The sequence below is a fragment of the Propithecus coquereli genome, unplaced genomic scaffold, assembly GCF_000956105.1.
Source record: "Propithecus coquereli isolate 6110/MARCELLA unplaced genomic scaffold, Pcoq_1.0 Scaffold935, whole genome shotgun sequence".
Lineage (NCBI taxonomy): Eukaryota > Metazoa > Chordata > Mammalia > Primates > Indriidae > Propithecus > Propithecus coquereli.
In genome coordinates, this window is record NW_012155674.1 from 148,341 (window position 1) to 166,897 (window position 18,557).

Sequence of the window (18,557 nt, forward strand, 5' to 3'; positions counted from 1 at the left end):
CGTCCGAGGCCCTGGCTGTCTGCAGACGATCTCAGACTCAGCATGTCCGGGACGGAGCCCCCAGGATCCCTCTCCACTTGTTCTAGCCGCAGCCTCCCGTCTCTGCTGACGGGGACTCTGTCACCCCGTGTGGCCTGGGCCTGGCCCTGGGAGTCACGGCGCCCCCAGTGCCTTCCAGCCACACCCGCAGGACACGTCGTGTCCACGTGTAGACCACACCGGGAATGTAACCCTCCTCCCTGGCCCCCCTGGGTCCTGGAAGTGCCTCTGGCCTGCTGCCCCCTCTGCACCAGCAGCCACAGGGACCCCGACAGACAGGAGTCAGGGTACAGCCCTCCCTGCCCTCAGCCCTGAGCAGCTCCCTTGTTCTCATCACCAGGATAGAAGTTGTGCCCTTACAGCCCCGACAGAGTCCCTGATCTGCCATCCCTCCCTGGACTCCAGCCACGTGGCCTCCTCACTCGAGTGCCGTTGCCCTGGGGCCTTTGCACGGCTGTGTCCACTCCCTGCTCCTGCCCCAGCCCGGCCCGGCTGCTTCTCCCTGCTGTACCAGGCCCTCCTTACTCCACCCGCTTCTCATTTTTATCTGTTCGTGGATGCTGCCTCCTGCTAACCTGGTCCACATTTCACTTACTTTCGTAGTTGTTTCTGCCACTAGAAGGTGAGCTGCAGGCAGGCAGGGATCTCCCTCTGCCTGGCAGGAGGAGGTGCTCGGTGCACACTGGGGCACACGGATTTTCCTTGCACCTGTTTTACTTTTATCAGAGTAGCGTGTGCACGCGGTCAGAGTAAAACTGAGCGGTGGAGAACAGCCGCTGCGGGACTCAAGTCTGGACCCTCCCCTTCCCGGCCCGCGCCGCGGTGTCTGGGTTGGTTTTCAGTTTCTGCTGTTGCCTCCATAACCCTGAGCAGTGAGCTTGCGCTCTGGTCTGCCGTGGCGGGCAGACCCAGCCACAGGCACGGGACGGTGGGACGAGAGGGTCCTTTCTCCGCCCGTGGCCGGTGCCCCAGCCCCGTGCTCAGGGAGGACGCTCCGCGCCACGTCCCAGGCAGGGCCGCTCCTTCCCTGCGCCCTGCGGTTTCTCAGAGCAGCGCACACGTCAGCTTGTGTGAGTTTGGGCTGTGCTCCCTGTACTTTTTAAATAGAATTTCAGTATACCCTTCCCTTGCTCATTGCAGAAATAAAAGCAAGCCCACGGCACAGCCTCCAAACGCTGCAGCCTCACGGGTGCGCGGCTGCCGCTGGGCCGCGCCTCCTCCCGGGCCCGCCAGCCCCGTTGCCGCTGCCTCCCGCGCTGCTCCCCGCGGTGCCCCCGCCTGCGGCCTCTTCCTCCTTGCTCCCCCTTTCTGCATTGAAGATTTTCTGGAGTATCGAGTTCTTCTAGAAGGAGGATGTGTGAGAGGAACTCGGACTCGTTTCGCACCTGAAAATGTCCCTGTGCCCCCCTCGCAGTGGACGGCTGGCGACGGGTCTCGAACCGCAGTCCAAAATCCGGTGTCCTCAGGGCTTCGAGGACGTCGTCCCATGGCCGCCCGGCCCCCGCGGGCTCGATGCTGGCGTGGCCTGCGTCCCCGCTCCGGGAGGGTTTGGAAATGTTCTCTTTTCCTGAAGAATGAGGAGACTTAAAGAATTCTCAAAGGAAACTTCCAAGAATGAGTTTTTTTTGAAACATTAGTTCTGCTCACTCCTTCACATGGCGCTGAGGGGCCACGTCTTTCTTCGACTCCAGGAGACCGTTTTCTTCGGGTCCCCTGTGGGTCTCCCCTCTTCTTCCCGCGTGTTCTGGCAGATTTCTTCCCGCCGTCCGGCCCCGCTAGCGGGTGATCGTCTCTGCAATGAGATGTTGGGTTTCCAAGCGTGTCGTCTTGTTCCCTGACCCTCCGCAGAGCACCTCAGTGAGACACCGCTGAGAGCGGCGGGTTCCTTAACCCCCTCCAGTCCCCACGCTGTCCCTCGGGGTCAGTCTGCTCCCGCACCACACGGCTGCTTCTGCTCGCACATCCGGGATCCTCGGTGTCTGCATGGGGAGCGTAGGATGGGGCGGGGTCTCCGGGGAGCTGGCGAGGTCTCTGCTCCTGGTGGAGGGTCTTTCTCCGATTCTCTTTCCCTAGAAACAAGGCTGCCCCAGACTCGGGCCTGGGCTTGTCGCCGGCTGCCTTTGCCTGGGGCGAGCGGGTGCTGGGCCCCCCAGAGGGAGCAGAGCTTTCCCCTGCGGCCCCACCCCCAGTCTGGCCCTTCCCCACGGGTGCAGAATCCCTGCAGGTCCTCAGAGAAGAGCTGAGTCAGGCGCATGCTGTCCCCGCCCCGCACGTTTCTGCAGGCACCAACCTCCGCTGAGGGCTGCGGCGTCCCCCTGAGAGCAGGACTGCGGCTCCAGCCTCCCTTTCCCCAGCTCTCTGCTCCCTCCTGCCCTGAACCTGCCTCCGGGACCGGCTCCTGCTCCCACGCGGCCAGGCCTCGTTTTCTCCCTCCTCAGGCACCAGTTGCCGTCTTTTGGCTTTTATCTTCTTTGTGCATCTGTTATTGTGAAACAGAGAAAAGTGCACACCTGTGTCGTCACACCTGGCCCCAGAAGCAGAGCGTCGCGGCGTGGCCCCAGTGTCTCCAGGTGTGACCTGCGCGGTGATTGTTCATCGTCCCCGTAAACAAAGGTCTTTTCCACGCAGCTCCGGGTCAGCCACCGCGCAGATGGGTGTCAGTCCCTCGGGAAAACCACGCCGTAAGGTTTTAGACTCCTGTTCCTCTGTGCAGGGAGTTTACCCAGGCGGGTCACCTGCCTGACCCAGCGGCTGAGTAAGACTCAGCTCTTGGCCAGGGTGGACCCTATTCTGTGGACGAAGGCTCAGCAGCCTGTCATCCTCCGTCCCCAGGGCCACCCCGACCCGGGTCGCTGCAGGGACGTGCCGGACGACACTCCAGTGTGTGGCCTTGTCAGAGATTAGCGTGAAAGGGAGTGTGTACACTTCGGTGTCTCAGTTCCTACATATTCAAAAATAAATAAATAGGAAACATTCAGTTCGTCTAGGCTGGATTTTACTATATTTTCTACATTTATTGTCCACATTTCTTCCAGAAACAGCTCATTTTAATAACATCACGTTGGGTTCTGGGAGCCCTGGGCGTCCTGGGGGAAAACAGACCGGGGAAGTTTCCAGCTGGTCTCCACTTCCGTCCTCACCTCCGGGCTTCTCTCCGTATTTCAGTGTGCATTTTGGGTGTTTTTAGGGGTTTCAGTGTGTTTTCATTTAAGAATGCGGACAAGCAGACTGCCGACGTTTGAGGCATAGCGGTCTGTCGGTTTGGCCTGTGGCTTTTCTGCTGGTGTCAGGAGTCGTGAGCTGCCCCAGTGCTGCTGGGCGGCGCGGCCGAGACCCACACGCGGAGCCCCTCACCTCCCTTCAGAGGACGCGTGGAGAAGGCACCGCGCGTGTGGCCGAGGGAAGGAAAACCCAGTGTCGTTTTCTCCCCTCAACCAACGTCCCAGCAGCTCATGCAGGTGTCTCGGGGCCCAGCCTGCGCCCCGACAGCCCCCGGCAAAGGCTGCAGCTGCACATGCCACGTGCCCGCCGTGTGCGCCCCAGGGCCGCGGCCACGCCCCTCACCCCGTTCACCCGTCTGACGGCAGCGCCCTCCCTTGCAGGGTCGTGGACTTCCTGCTCAAGGCCATCATGCGCACCATGTGGTTCGCCGGCGGCTTCCACCGCGTGACCGTGAAGGGGCGGCAGGCACTGCCCACCGAGGCGGCCATCCTCACGCTGGCACCACACTCCTCCTACTTCGATGCCATCCCCGTCACCATGACGATGTCCTCCATCGTGATGAAGGCCGAGAGCAGAGACATCCCGATCTGGGGAAGTGAGTGAGTCCCCGCCCCCACCTCCACTGGGGAGGAGTGACCCCCCCATGCCCCCATCCCCCGCCACTGGAGTGAGCGAGCCTCCACAGGGAGTGACCCCCCAGGGAGTGACGCCCCCAGGGAGTGAGCCCCCCAGAAGTGACCTCTCCCCCTACAGGGAGTGACGCCCCCAGGGAGTGAGCCCCCCAGAAGTGACCTCTCCCCCCATAGGGAGTGACCCCCCCAGGGAGTGAGAAACCCCAGGGAGTGAGCCCTCTGAGAAGTGACCTCTCCCCCCGCAAGGGAGTGACCCCCCAGGTAGTGAGAAACCCCAGAAGTGACCTCTCCTTCCACAAGGGAGTGACCCCCCCAGGGAGTGAGCCCTCTGAGAAATGACCTCTCCTCCCACAAGGGAGTGACCCCCCCCAGGGAGTGAGCCTTGCCGTGGTTACCGTGGGAACGGTTGCCATGGAAACACAGCCTATCCATGTGGGTCGTGCCCACTGTGGGTCATGCGCACACGAGGTGGGCACCCGGCCTTGCATCCCATTTTCTTTGCCGTGATTTTTTTCTATGATATTAATCGTGCGGTTTTCAGTTTTATTGGCAGCCAAGTACCCTGGGTGTCACTCCAGGCGAAGAGCTTACTCGAGTCTGTTTAGCAGGGACCCTTTACCAGACGGCAGTTCTAGAAGGGGCAGCTCGGTGAGGCTGTCCCCACTCCCCCGTGAGGGTGAGGCTGTCCCCACTCCCCTGTGAGGGTGAGGCTGTCCCCACCCCTCCGCGAGGGTGCCGTGAGCCAGGGGCTTGAGTGTCCGGGGGCTGCCGTAACAAATCGGCGATGCTGGGCGCCTGACGGAGCAGAAGCACGTTCTCTGCCATTCTGGAGGCCGAAGCACTTCCGGGTGTGGGCTAAGCTCCCTCCGAAGGCTCCGGGCCAGGACCCTTCCTGGCTCTTCCAGCCTCTGCCTCTGCGGTCACAGGAACTCCTCTGTGTGTGTCTCTTAGCAGGCCTGGTCGTCGGGTCATCCAGGATGACCCCGTCTTGAGATCCTTAGCTAATGACATCTGCAAAGACCTTTTCTCCAAATAGGGCCACGTCACAGGTTCCCGGGGTCAGGACACGGACACATCTGGGGGGGCTGCCATTGGACCCACGGCACTGTTGCTCTGTGAGAGTCTTGGGGAGCCCTGGGCACCCTGCGCAGCCCCTCAACATCGAGGATGAAAGCGCCCGCCGTGAACAGCCTGGCCCCGCCTGCGCCCTGTCCTCGAGGTCCCTTCCAGGTGCCGTCAGCACACCTGGAGCTCCGCAGGCTCTGGGGTGGGGCCGGCCGGGGTGGGCGGAGAGCAGGGCTGGCCGTGGCTACTCAGGCAGAAAGGCGTCTCTGTAGCCAGATCTTCAGAGCCCGAGCCCTTGGCCGCACCTTCTCCGAGTTTGCACACGGCACCTGACGGCGTGAGCATCCGTGTGGTGGTCACCTGGAGAATCTGCGTAGATTTTATTTTTCTTTCTAATAGGGGGAATGTTTTGAGGGGGGTCTGGCACATGGTGTGCCGTCTGCAAAATAGACGCTGAACAGTGTTTATTCGACTACGGGCTGGACGTTTCTGGTGCATCGTGGAGCAGTTTTCCTCGCCGCAGGATGAAACAGTGACTCCGGGATTCTGCGTCCAGGTCTCCCGGTGTGGGCGAAAGGCCGGCGCGTCTTCCCCGGAACGCCCTTCCCTTTCCCGTTCCGCCCCCGCTGCCCTCCCTAACCACTGAGCATCTGGATCAAACCGGCGTTTTGTTCCCAAGTTCTGTCAGCACAGACTTCCACCTCCCGGTTGTCGTCCCCCCCGGGCTGCTGCGCCGGAACAGCATGGTCCGGGTGGCTTCCAACAACAGGAGTTTATTTCTCGCAGCTCTGGAGGCTGCAAGTCCACGATCCAGGGGCGGATTCCGTGTCTGGGGAGAACTGACTTCTGCTGCACGGATGGCTGCTCCGTGCGTCCTCACGTGGGGAGGGGTGGGGCTCTCCGGGGTCCCTTCCTCAGGGCACCGACCCCATCACAAGGCCCCAACCCCAGGACCTCATTGCCTCCCAGAGGCCCCCCCTTGGGGATTTAAACCTACGAATTAGGGGGGGGACACATCCGATCTACAGGGCTGAGCCCGAGGATCCCGGCCACAGCTGGGACGGGAGGGCTGGAGGTGGGGAGGAAGCCCCCAGCATGGCCGCTGCAGTCCGCACGCAGGAGCCGGCAGCGTCCAGGCTGGCCAGCACCCTTGCTGGGACGTGAGCTCCGGCCACTCTGCCCTGCCCCAGACGGGCCGTGGGAGGAGGAGCCGCAGGAGCCCGTGGTGGGCGTGCGATGGGCTCCAGGCACGGCGCAGGTGACGGCTCTGGGCCCTGTCTGAAACTTGCAGGCTGTTCTCTGCCCTCCAAGCACTCCGGCCTGCCCTGGCGGCCCCAGCTCCCATCCCCCGTCCCGCCGGGTCCCCCAGCTGCCGCCCCACCCGGGAGGCCATGTCGGTGCCTCCACTGTTGGGGAGCTCCTTGATCCTTCCTCATCCAGTCAGGGACGTTGCTTGTGAAGCCAGCTGTGCTGGAGGGGCTGTCCGAGACTGCGGGGGGGGCTTGGGGAGGGACGCCGCCCGTCAGGAGTGACGTCCCAGGGCCTGCAGGGCTGACTCGGCTGTGAGGGGGCCCAGGCTCCAGCGACCCGCTGCTCCCTCCGGCCCCTCCCTGCCTCAGAGCAGACGGCGGAGACCAGTGCAGGGACGCTGGAGAGATGGGGTGGGTCCCCCTGTCACACCCGGGGTCGGAAAACCCACGTTCCGCAGACCCCGGCTGGCGTAGGGATGAACAAACACTTCTGGGATGACACATACTACCGTGGACACGTTGCCATGCCACAAGGGAACATCCGTAACGGCCGCGCAGGGGACACTCCAGTGCCCGGTGACCACAACTCTGAGCACCTCCCTGTTTGTTAGCCCGACCTGCCCCTTCGCTGGGAGACAGGTGCTCTTCCCTCTGCACACCTGGAGGTCGAGGAGCTGGCCCTCGGCTGCAGCCTGGGTGGTGGCCCAGCCAGGGCTGGAAACCCAGACGGGTGGTGGCAGCGTCCCCAGTCCTTCCACCGAATGCAGAGCCCACGCCGGTAACTCCCAGATGCTTCCGCAGCTCAGCCCAGACCCGCAAACGTAGCTTCTGCCTAGAAGGTTCAAACCCCAAGGTCTTCTCCGTGGAAGTGCCGTGTTCACCTCGTGCGGTGGACGTGGGGAGTGTCATGGCCGAGATCACGAGTGAGGCATCGGGGGCCGGGCAGAGCGAAGATAAACCTGTTCATCCACCAGAAGCTGGGCGCTGGGCTTCCTCGGCTGTGACGTGGTGAATGCCGACACTGGGGAGCCGGTGTGGTTCGTCCTGAGCACGGAGCGAGTCTCCCGTGGCTGCATGCAGCGCGTTTCGATTCAGCTCTGCGTCAGGCCGCCGTGGCCGGGCCAGCACAGAGGCAGACAGCTGGGACCACACACAGCCTCGGCCCTGCGAGTGACGTCAGGGATCCTCCGTGTAGCAGTAAAGCAGCTAATCTGCGGACGGTGGTTACGAAATGAAACAGCGAGGAGCTGTGTCTGCGCAGACCAGGCGCCCAGCAAGCAGGGCGGCCCCCGCTGACTGAGCCTCCTCGGGGGAGGTTTGAGAGACGGGGGATGCCGGCCACGGACACCTCAGGTGGGCATTTGAGAGCTCGGTTTTCCAAGTAAAGAATTACGTACCACGTGCCTGGAAGGTCGGATTAAATTCCAAGAGTTTTCAGAAAGTCAGGTTGAGACCACGATGATTGGCAGATTTGCAGTTCCCTTGAGTGACACTGAGAAGTCATCGCCAACGCCTAGATATGCGTGCGTGGCCCCCAGCAGCGGGCGGGGACGGTTTTGGGACTCACAGCTGCCGCTGTCCTGTCCCTCGCAGCATTAAGGCTTCAGGCCGTGGGCACAGCATTTCTGGCAAGTTCTGGGCCGGGAGGGTGGCACCGGCCGTCACCCACGCGCACCGTGGCTGCGAGGCAGAGCACGCGGCCGCCCACCTGTGCCCGAGCCCGGGGTGTCCAAGCTCTCTGTGGGCCGAATCTGCCGGCTCCTCCGTCAGAGCTGGGCCCCAGGCCGCCGCGGCTGACCGGCCACGGCGGGGTCCACGTGTCAGGACCTTTCTGTGGTCTTGTCCTGTTACAGAGGACTCACAGACCTGAGAGCGACGGGACCGCGACGAGCAAGCTTACTGGAAATTTTAATTAGAACTCAAATATTCCCAAATTTTATTCCTTACTTTCCTGGTTTGGGGCCAAGCGCACCCGAAAGGGCCGTTGTCCCAGGAACGTGGCCAGTGGCTCCCCCGCCACGCGCTAAGCAGGACACATCCCCACCCGGCTCAGCGTCTCCCGTGGGCTCCAGTTTGTCGCAACCGCTGGGTCCACTTTGGACCCTCTGAGGGCTCAGAACCTTGTTGAAGAGATGGATGCTGAAAATGCTCAGAATATTTTCGCTTTTAGACTCATCAGCGCAAACTGGAGTGACTCACCCAGTGAATTATTTTCATTCTTCTGTGGCTGCTGTCGTGGACACGCCCACCCACGTGTGAGCCGTGGTCCGTGGTCGAGTAAACTTTGATCCCCACTGCCAGAGGCAGGAAAGCGTGTCCCACATCCCACCACGGAACGGGGCCGGGTCCTTCCCATGGCCGGACTCCCCACGAGGAGCCGCGTCTCCTTTCTGTCCCGAGACACACGTGTTCCGTTACCACTTCTCAGGCATGAGAGCGTCTGTGGAGACCCTTCTGGGGACCTGCAGCCCGAGGTTTTGCCGCCGTCCTCGGGCTCCCGCTGCTGCCACCGGCCACGCGCGCAAGGGTGGGGGTCGCCCTCCCCCTCACCGTCTTGTCTTCGCCGTCATCTGAAACGTCAGCTGTTTGGCGAAGCAGACCAGCTGGCGGGACCACGGAGCAGCATCTCCTGACCCTGGGTCCCCGGGAAGACGGCACGAGGCTTTGGGCACAACAGAGAGGGACCCGCAGTTGGGGCCACTCACTCCACTTCCGGTGCCCGTCCTTCCGGGCGACTCTCATTCCTGCTTCCCGTCTGTCTTGAGCGGAGTCGGGAATAACCGACCCGTAAGGGTGAACAGCTCCGAGCGTGGAGAAATAGCAAAATGGCTCAAGACACAGAGAAATAAGACCACAGCTCCATGTTTATCTTCTGTGTAACAAAAGGGTCCCGTGGACCCACCAACGGGGAATTGTAAGACAGGAATTTTCTTCTTTTCTCTGCAATCTTCTCTTGCCCTTTGGAAGGCCCCCAAGAAAGGATCGGAATCATGAACGCTGATCTTGACAAGCAGCAAAAACGCTAGGAAGAGAGACCCGACGCTGCCTGGGGCGCGGCGAAGGCTGACTCTCGCGGAGTGGGTGGTGCCGCACGCCCGGCAGGAGGGCGTCTGGCTCACCGTCACTTCCCCAGAACGAAGCTCTGAGGTCTGCTCAGTCCTCTCTTTTGAGAAGCGTCTTTCCACTTTCTTTCTTCTTGCCAAAGGACAGGCGCTGTGGCCACTGCCGTCGCTGCGGCTGGTTGGGCGCCGTCCTCACAGCAGCGCGGGGTCCAGGCGCCCGCCCCACCCTGACGCGGGGGCCGTGTGGCCAGGCTGGAGCTGAAGCCCTGGGGGTTTCCGGGGCTGTCATGCAAAGTGCCGCCGGGTAGCTTAAACCACAGGGATTTGTTCTCACTTTCGGGAAGCCTAGAACCAAGGTGCTGGTGACCCTTGACTGTGGCCACGTCACTCCCGTCCGCCCCCTTCCCCGCGTGGCCCTCTCCCCGCCATCTCCCCTCCTCTCTGACAAGGACACGGTCATGGGATGGGCCCCCCAATCCCGGATGACCTCGCCTTGACCCGACCGTCCGCAGCACCCCGTTTCTTAGGTCTTAGCCACGGGCACCAGGAGCGAGGACATCAGCTTCTCTTTTAGGGGACGCAGCTCCGCCCACACGGGGGCGGGAGGGGTCTTGGACCCCTGTTCTGTTAACACGGTGGCCACCCCGGTGGGGTCAGGCTGTCGTTCTACATGCCTGGTCCTGCTCCATGCTCTCGTAGACTCCCGTGTTTTATTACTTTCGGCCTGCGGGTCACAGGGCTCCCTGCTGTCCTGCAGGGTCGTTGGAAGGCTGGGTGGCTTCCCTGATCTCCGCAGGGTCAGGCACGGACTCAGAACCCGCCTGGCAGCACAGCCCACGAGGGATCCCTGGGGGCTCCCATCTCCTGGGCACGTGGGCGGCCTCGCAGCAGCCCCATCCTACCGTGGCAGAAGCCACGAATGCCAACTCGACCCCTCTCCCCTCTCCCCAGCTCTGATAAGGTACATTCGGCCGGTGTTCGTGTCCCGCTCGGACCCGGATTCTCGCAGGAAAACAGTGGAAGAAATCAAGCGACGCGCACAGTCCAGCGGAAAGTGGCCGCAGGTAACGCAGTCCGGGCGCACCGGGGTGGTTACTCCACGGTGTGGGCTCTGAGAATGGCGGGAGACAGAACGAGGGCCCGGACCTTTCTGTTTCTGGGTGCGGAGTCTCGTTTCCTTGTTTGTTTTGGTGAATGTACGAGTCCAAGAGTGTGCTAAGTATCAGGTGCTTTTGGTTTTGGTGTCTGGGCTTTAAAGTGAAAATAAGGAAAATGATTCTCCAGTGCTTGTCAGTTTCCTGAGTCCTCCTTTTTGAAAGTAAGTTCTCACTGGGCTGGATTCTGGCCAGTCCGCCCTCTGGATGCGGTCTGATTTCCGAGCTACCACGTCAGCCTGCGCGCTCTCGCTGCTAACGTCCCGAGTGGCCTTCCCTGGCCCGCGTGCAGGGGCCACCCGGGAGCCCAACTGCGCTGTAAGCACGGCCCTGGCAGCATCAGCTTAGACGCCTGCATTTGGTTCACATCCTATTTTTCTTTTTAATCGAGCCGTCATCAGAAGCTGGACGTTTCACAGGCGTCTCGGTCTGGTCACTCAGGAAACGTGGCAGGGCTGGCCCACAGCCACGTGTGGTCAGGGAGCCGCTGGCCCCTCAGGGGGTCTGTGACTCCCAGGATGCCCTCTGCTGCCCCAAGCACTGGACCCTGCACCTGCTTTACCTGCCCGGCCCTTGGGTGCTCAGGCCGGACCCCACCGGCTCAGCTGGGGACTGTCTTCCCTGCAGGCCCAGGACTGAGAGCAGCGTGTGGCCGCTCTGTCCAGCGTGTGGGGAAGTTTGAGCCGAGTCGGTCTGGACCACGGCGACTGCCGATCCCAGCTCCTCCTGGGGGCCCCTTGGCTTCCGGCCGGGGGTGTGCTCCCGCCGGGTGCCTGTGTTCTCCGCGCTTTCTTCCTCACGCAGGCGCTGCTGTCCGCGGGTGCTCGCTTTGCGCTCAGGGTGCTAACATTTACTTGAACCTGCTTCTCACAGCGCCCGTGGGGCGGGCACCACGATGCCTGTCTTCCAGGCGCCGCGGTCTAAGCGGACACGGCCGTTTGTACGTCTGCGTTGCTTCCGGGTTTCAGTGAAACCCGCAGAGTGGAAATCGCCGCGACCGTAGTGCGTTTCCAGTCCCGACTGAGTGTGGTCGGAGTTTCCGAGTCTCGCCAGCGGCAGAGGGCGTGTGCTGTGAAGACGGGCGCACGTGGCGTGCGGGTTGTAACGCCACGTGGTTTAACGCTCCCCTTTTCTCCCCTTTTCCAGATAATGATTTTCCCAGAAGGGACCTGCACTAACCGGACCTGCCTCATCACCTTCAAGCCTGGTAGGGGGTCTGCTAAGTGTCTGCTTTCTCCCGTGTGCTGGGGCTCTTAGAAATATCCCTGAGAAAAGTCACAAAGTGAGTTTCGCTATCTGAGGCCAGGGTCACGGTGTCACAGGGGGCAGAAGTTACGTAGCAAGTGTGTAGTGAGGCAGAGGTTTTGCTTTGCTTTGGGCTCCAGGTTAGGGGGTCCTGGTCTGGAAGGGGCCCTTGTGCCCTGCGCCCGTCTGCAGCCGCCCTGGCAGGCCCGGGAACCCCAGGGGCAGAGCTCCGAGCCGTCCTCAGAGCCCCAGGTGGACGGTGCTCCTTCCCCGTGGGGACACCAGTGCCCGTGCACATGGGTCTCTCCCACGGCATTGCGCGTCTAGGTCGGGGCCCGAACCTGACCGTGGAAGCCTCACAGGAGTAGGGGTGGGGCGAAGCCCACTGTTCTCGCTTTCCGTGGCGAACTCGCCTAGAATTCCGCACATCCTCGGTGTGAGAAGCGCAGGCGGAGGCCCGCCTTTCTCGTCACCTGCCGCCGCGTGAACAAAACAACTGTTCCTTCTCTCGGTAGGTGCGTTCATCCCCGGAGTCCCCGTCCAGCCTGTGGTCTTACGATACCCAAATAAACTGGTGAGTTGTGTTTTCCAGAGATCAGTGTGAAGGCGAATTAGCTGGAAGGAGGATTTGAGGTGTCTCAGTGCGCCGCGTCCCTGTCTCTGCATCTTTCGTCTATACCGCGGTAGCGGACAGAGCCTGGCAGCTACAGTGAGGGCTAAGCCGTCTTGCCAGCCCCTGTCCTGGGCGTGGCGCCCCCACATGTGGCTTGTCCTATAAACGTGTTTCTGATAAACCCCATAATTTTAAAACAGTCCTCAGTGGTCACACACGAAAAAAATATCCTGCTTTCGTAGGGCGTGAGCGACAGCCTCTCCCCTTGTGAGACCAATCCTGACGTTTTGGGGAGAAACCCTCCGCCCATGTCCCGAGCAGCTCCCAAAGCCCGGCTCAGCCTCCGGGCAATTTTTAAATTAGGAGCATTTAAGTTCCTCGGAGACAGAGGCAGCAGGAGGGAGAGGAATTGACTTCACAGTTGATGCGGCTTTATCTGCCTCTATCAGTGCAGAGGGTTTGTTTTAAAAGAACAAAAGAAAAGAAGGGGTTTTGGGGGCTCAGAGTTCCCAGGGGTGGGGGGCCCAGATGAGGCCTTAGAGCGGATTCTGGCCCTGCCCGCCGGAGGCCGGCCCCAGCCTCCCGCCCTGGGCTCCACTCCACACCGGGAAGGCAGCCGTGGTGGGACCTTCCGTGGGTGCCGTGACGCTCGGGTCGCAGCAGGTACGGGCAGCCCCCACCCCCAGGCGCCCGGAGGCCCAGCCCGCCCCGAGGGGCACTCACTGGGTGCGGCTGCCTCCTGCCGTCTGCCGTCACCCTGCCGAGCGGCGTCCTCGCCCCGGACGGGCTCTCGCGGCAGAAAGTTCACGTGGACGCGAGTTCCCCAGTGCCCTGCGTGGGCACTGGACACTGTGTGGCACTTCTTGGCGGAGTCACCAGCAGCTTGGGAGGAGCACGGTGAGGCGAACTTGTTCATGCAGTGAGCGTCTGTGCTCAGTGGTTCATCTTTGTGGTGCCAAGGGAGATCTACTGAGAGCCTCGCAGGTCCCCGCAGTGCGGTCTGAGTGCAGCACACGTACAGGTGTGGGGATGAGGGGCTTCGAGCCCATCCTCCGCAGGGCCTGGCCTGCTCGGTGCTGGGGTCTGCACCTGGACCCCGTGCCCGCGGGTGGATCCCTGCCAGGAGGGGTGGGCGTGTGCACCCACCCAGGAAAGGGTCTCTGAGCCGTCAGCTAGTGGAACGGCAGTCGGGCCGCAGCCAGGAGCACTGGCGGGATCCTTGGCCACGTTTAACTTAAGCTCCGGGGACTGTCCCCAGCCCTCCCTGCCTCCGCGGCAGAAACCACATCCCAGATGCAGCTCCTGGCAGTGGAAGAATCGAGAGTAAGAGAATCTGCAACTTGTGCAGAAATGTAGATTTTTAAGCTTGTTTCAACTTATCCAAAGCAATGTGGCTTTAACTGGCCTCTCGCACAAGCACTCAGCTCAGCTGCAGAGAAGCCGGGCGTCCTCCCGTGTGAGGTGACGGTCACCGTGGTGGGCAAAAGCGGGCACCTGCCCTCTGGGCCCAGTCACCGGGCAGCCGGCCGGGGCTGGGCTGGGGCGCCGGGCACCCCCTGGGCAGCCCTGGGCAGGCTCTTGGCCAAGGAGGAGCCAGAAGGGACGGCAGGAAAGGGGGTGGGTCGGAGGGGGAATTGGCGACCTCGGGGCTGTGGGGGAGGGATCTGGGCCTTCAGGAGCTCTGGGCACCGGGGGCCGAGCGCCGTCCCCCTCCCCGCCCCAGCGCACTGTGGGGTCGGAGGTGGACAGGGGGAGGCGGGTGCACCCGGACGCCAGGCGCCTGGCCCGTCCTGACGGATTCTGCTCTTTCCTCCCCAGGACACCATCACGTGGACGTGGCAGGGGCCTGGAGCGTAAGTCGGGGCCAGTGGCCTCTTTGTCCCCTCCTGTGCGGGCTCGGGGACTGCCCCGTGCCATAGTTACTGCTGCACACGGGGAAGCCGTGGTCTGGCAGCAGTTAGGTTCGGCCCATTGCGAAAACCAAGTGTGGGCAATGGCTCATCCTAACTCCCTAGAGCGTCCCTGCAGGGACCTCGTTCGTGTCTTCAGCACCCGCAGAAGGTGACCAAGTCTTCCATTCTCATCTCCAGTCTGTCAGTCCAGCATTCACTGTCACCTGCCTGGTGGCCCCTGGCAAAGAAGGCAGAAATTGGGGGTGTTCCAGGGGGTCCCTCTGTGCAGTGTGGGGCTCGGGTGGTGCTGGGCGGGGAGGACAGCGCCTGCCGGTCAGTGTCCCTGTCCCCCGGGACGGATTCTGAAGACAGTCGTGCAGTGACTCAAACCCCATGGACACAAACGAGCGAGGGAGAAGCTGGCTGTGTCTGGCTGACGTCCGGAGGACAGAGGGGCAGGGGCGGGACAGACAAGGTCTCCTGAGCTGCAGGGCAAACAGGGAGATGGTGGTTTGCTGGAGGAACCAAAGATACAAGCAGGTATTTACTAAGAAAAGCGAAGACGGCTATTTTAGAAAAGTAGCCATTTGACTCCGGTGGCGTGGACGGCTCAGTGCCCCGCTCTGCCAGGCGTCACCTACCCAGTAGCGCCCTCTAGAGGCCGCGGGTCTAGAAAGCATGGAAGTAATTTAACTACAAGGAATTAGGAATCATACCTTTTAACCTGTCTTGTAAATCTATTCGTGTTGTTTTTAAGGTTGGAAATCCTGTGGCTCACGCTGTGTCAGTTTCACAATCAAGTGGAGATTGAGGTGTGTACAGCTACAGTGTTGCACGGTGTTACGTCATACAGCGTACAATGTGTGGTGCTCTACTGTGACTTCTGCAGACACAGTGTCGTGCTGGACCCTGTCTAGATACAATGTCACACAGTGTCACAGGCATCTGCCCGCTTTGGGTCGCTTCCCCTGTCTCAGGGCTCCTTGGAGGGCTTCCCTGTCACTTTGCATCAGTTACTTTGTGTCTCTTGTATTTTGAACCATTTGGATAAGGTTCTACATCAAAGGAAACTAAACTTACTCTTCCATTATGGTTATCGTAGCTTCAGAGCACATCAAATTGGCACATACGCCATGAATAGTTTTTTAGCGTTTGGTTTTGCCTCACGCTGGTACTGCGCAATTCGTGCTGCTCCCGTGTCGGGCCGCGTCCTCCGTGTAGCGCCCGGTTCTGGCCTGCGGGTCTCCGGATCACGGTGCCGATCCTCTCGGCTAAATGGAGTCGCATAGGTGCAGCCTGTAAAATTTTATCCGAGTGGATAAGGAACAGCTTCTTTTCTTAAAAGGGGAAGTTAATATGCTGTTCCTACTTCTGAAAATTAAAGATGACTCATAGGCAACTTAAATATTTAATACGACAGTTTGCTGCCTTCCTGTCAATACTGCAGCGATACCAAGCGCACGAACAAGCCCGGCTGCTCACGCCCCTGGGAGACGAGCCCCTCCAGTGACGGAGGGCTGAGCCGAAGGGCCCTTGCCTGTGTCTGGGGGTGGCGGTCCCCATGAATTAGGGTGTTTACGTGACTCGTTCTGTCGTCACAGACAGACCCTAATTTTGTCGGACTGGCAGTTGTCGTTTTTGGTGGCGTTGTGGAGGTCGGGTCTGGTGGTGTTCACGGGAGTAACGCAGCTTCTCTGTGCGCAGTTCCTCCCCGTCTACAGCCCTTCTGAGGAGGAGAAGAGGAACCCCGCGCTGTACGCTGGGAACGTGCGGCGCGTCATGGCAGAGTAAGTGACCGCCGTCTCCCGCGCGCTGCGGCTCTGCTGTGTGCTCGACACAAACAACAAACAAACACAGACAGACAAACACAGACAGACAAACAGCCGGAGCACGAGGAAAGCGCATCTGACAGTGTCTTGCCCCCGCCAGGGGCTCTCAGACCCGAGTTCCGGCCGCACCCCAGAGTTGCTGGTGGGGCAGGTCTGGGCAGGGCTGGGGACGGCCTGGAGGTCCCAGGGGTGCTGACCGGCCACACCCTCAGGGCTTCCTGGTGACCCCTCCTCTTTACGTCTGAGTCCCTTCGTTCACACTCAGCTGACGCCACAGACTCAGCCGGCTCATCCTTCCCCGCGGACTCCCCCTCTCCCTCCCAGAGCACGCGCCCCGAGGGTAGAAGCGGGGACACAGCCACCATCCACAGGCAGCTCTGAACCTTTAGCCGGAGCAGACAGGCCTGGCCCCTGTGCCTGAGCTTCTGCTGCGGCACCGGCTGCCTCTTGGGACGTGGGAGGAAGAGAACACGTGTGACAAAACTCAGCGAGTGGTCGCAGGGCCCCAGGTTCTCTTACGCCGCCCCCGCCCCAAACCCCCGGGGGGCCCGGCCCCCCCCCCCCCCGGCCCCCAACCCAAGGAAGGGCCGGGGGCCGCCCCCGGCCCCGCCCTTCCCCCGAAAGGAAGCCCAGAGACCCCCCCCGGGGCCGGGCCCGCAACCCAACCGGGGGGCCAACCCTCCACAGCCCCGGGAGGCTGGGGGGCTGGGGTCTTTCAGCGGCTCCCTCCCACCCAGCCTTCCCCCAGTGCCATTTGAGTAGGAAAGTGGACTTCCACGGGGCCCCCTCCAACGCCCGGGACCTTTTCCGCCGGAAATGCAAGAAAGGCCCCCAAAGGGCCCGGCGGGGAAGGGAAAAGGGGAGAGTGGTGGTTACAGGGGGACAGCGAACCCCTGAAAACTGGGCCGGAAGAGGATTTGCTGTTAGTCAAGCGTATCTCCACGTGTCTCGTGCATCAGGCTGGTTTTCAAAGGTCTTCGTGCCGGTTTTCTTGTGCGGGGAGGTGTGTTTTGCCTCCTGATTGGAGGCTGACGCCGGGCCCCGGGGCTTTTCTGTAGGAAGTTGGCCCGAGTCTCTGACAGCAGGTAGGTGATTTCTACTCTTGGGAAACCTGTTCCAGTCACGACTCTCAACTTTCATCTCGGCCCCACCTGTATTCCTAGTAATTTCTTTTTTAATGTATAACTTAAAAATAATGTCTTATGTGGACAAAATAAAAAGACCGAAACGTCAGCGACGCGTCGTTTACCGTGCAGGTAAAGCTAATTCTGTCTGGAGTCCACTGGGGGGGACACCTTCAGAAACGTGCGCCGTCTGTGGACGGACAGCGCCACGGCGCAGATACGTGCTGGTCCCAGAGCAAGATGGGCCACGGAGGGATTTCCGTTCTCAGGGCCGATTCGGGAGACACCCACGTGGTGCCCCGTGAAGTGTGTGCCTGTTACATTTTGACACCCTTGCTGACCTCTTCCATCTCTGGAACTTTCCTTCGGGTGTGGGCAGGTGGCCAGCGGGGCGCCCTGTGCTGGGGACGTGGGGCCAGGCGCAGAGCCCTTGGCACCGCTGCTCCGAGGGGACCGTGGGACTGGCCGTCTCGGGGCCGGGCTGACAGGGCTCCCCGCCTTCTCTCGCAGGGCCTTGGGCGTCTCCGTGACGGACTACACGTTTGAGGACTGCCAGCTGGCCCTGGCAGAAGGACAGCTCCGTCTCCCCGCCGACACTTGCCTCTTAGAGTTTGCCAGGCTCGTGCGGGCCCTGGGGTGAGTCCTGTTCCTCCCCGAGTGGGGGTTGGGGCCGGTGCTGCGAGGCCAGCTGAGGCCGGAAGTCAGAGGCAGGCAGTTAAGGAAACAGTTCTTGGTAGCGCTTCTTCTGGGTTTTGGTTTCCAAATATCGACTTCAGTGCACACGGAAGTGTCTTTAAAGCTGATGCCTGGCAGCTGCTCTGTGCAAGGACACCGCCCCAGGAGGCCACGTGTGTCCCGACTGAGCTGCCCGCGCGTCCTCGGATCCTGGGGCAGGACACCTCGTAGCCGCTTAGACAACACGCACTGCACACTGTCCAGTTATCAGAGTGCCTTTCCTCGGAAACTAACTTGCTACAAATAATTGTAATATTTTGGCGAGTCTTGAAACTAACAGTAAATCTCCGGCTGGCATTCTGCAATTTATTTTTCCCTAGGCTAAAACCAGAAAAACTTGAAAAAGAGCTGGACAAGTATTCAGAAAGTGCGAAGATGAGGAGAGGAGAGGAGATCGGGGTTCCCGAGTTCGCGGCGTACCTGGGGGTCCCCGTGTCCGGCGTGCTGGAAGACATGTTCTCGCTGTTTGACGAGGTGGGCTGTCCCCGGCGTGGCAGACCTCCAACTTCCAACATGTCTCTCGTCCTCGCTGCAGCACGAACATGCTTTAGTTCCGGAAGCTGCGGGGGCCACCCTCTGCCCCACCCTGTGGGTCACCGTGGGTGTTTCCTCCCGTGTGGTGTCCTTACTGGTAAACATGCCGTACTTCGGGGGTTTTTGTCGGATCACTCAAAGGCCTGACGACTCCAAAAGGC

General features: G+C 61.3%; 1 protein-coding gene across 1 annotated transcript in view; it reads left to right on the forward strand.

Moving 5' to 3' along the window:
- The window catches only part of LPCAT1 (lysophosphatidylcholine acyltransferase 1), a 53,001-nt gene that overhangs the window by 15,586 nt on the left and 18,858 nt on the right, over positions 1-18,557 (forward strand). Inside the window, exons 3-11 of the mRNA XM_012664886.1 lie at positions 3,642-3,856; positions 10,222-10,334; positions 11,571-11,631; positions 12,185-12,243; positions 14,101-14,135; positions 14,932-14,986; positions 15,879-15,961; positions 17,638-17,763; positions 18,183-18,336. Of these exons, the coding sequence (XP_012520340.1) occupies positions 3,642-3,856; positions 10,222-10,334; positions 11,571-11,631; positions 12,185-12,243; positions 14,101-14,135; positions 14,932-14,986; positions 15,879-15,961; positions 17,638-17,763; positions 18,183-18,336 (901 nt within the window). The remainder of the gene's footprint in view (positions 1-3,641; positions 3,857-10,221; positions 10,335-11,570; positions 11,632-12,184; positions 12,244-14,100; positions 14,136-14,931; positions 14,987-15,878; positions 15,962-17,637; positions 17,764-18,182; positions 18,337-18,557) is intronic.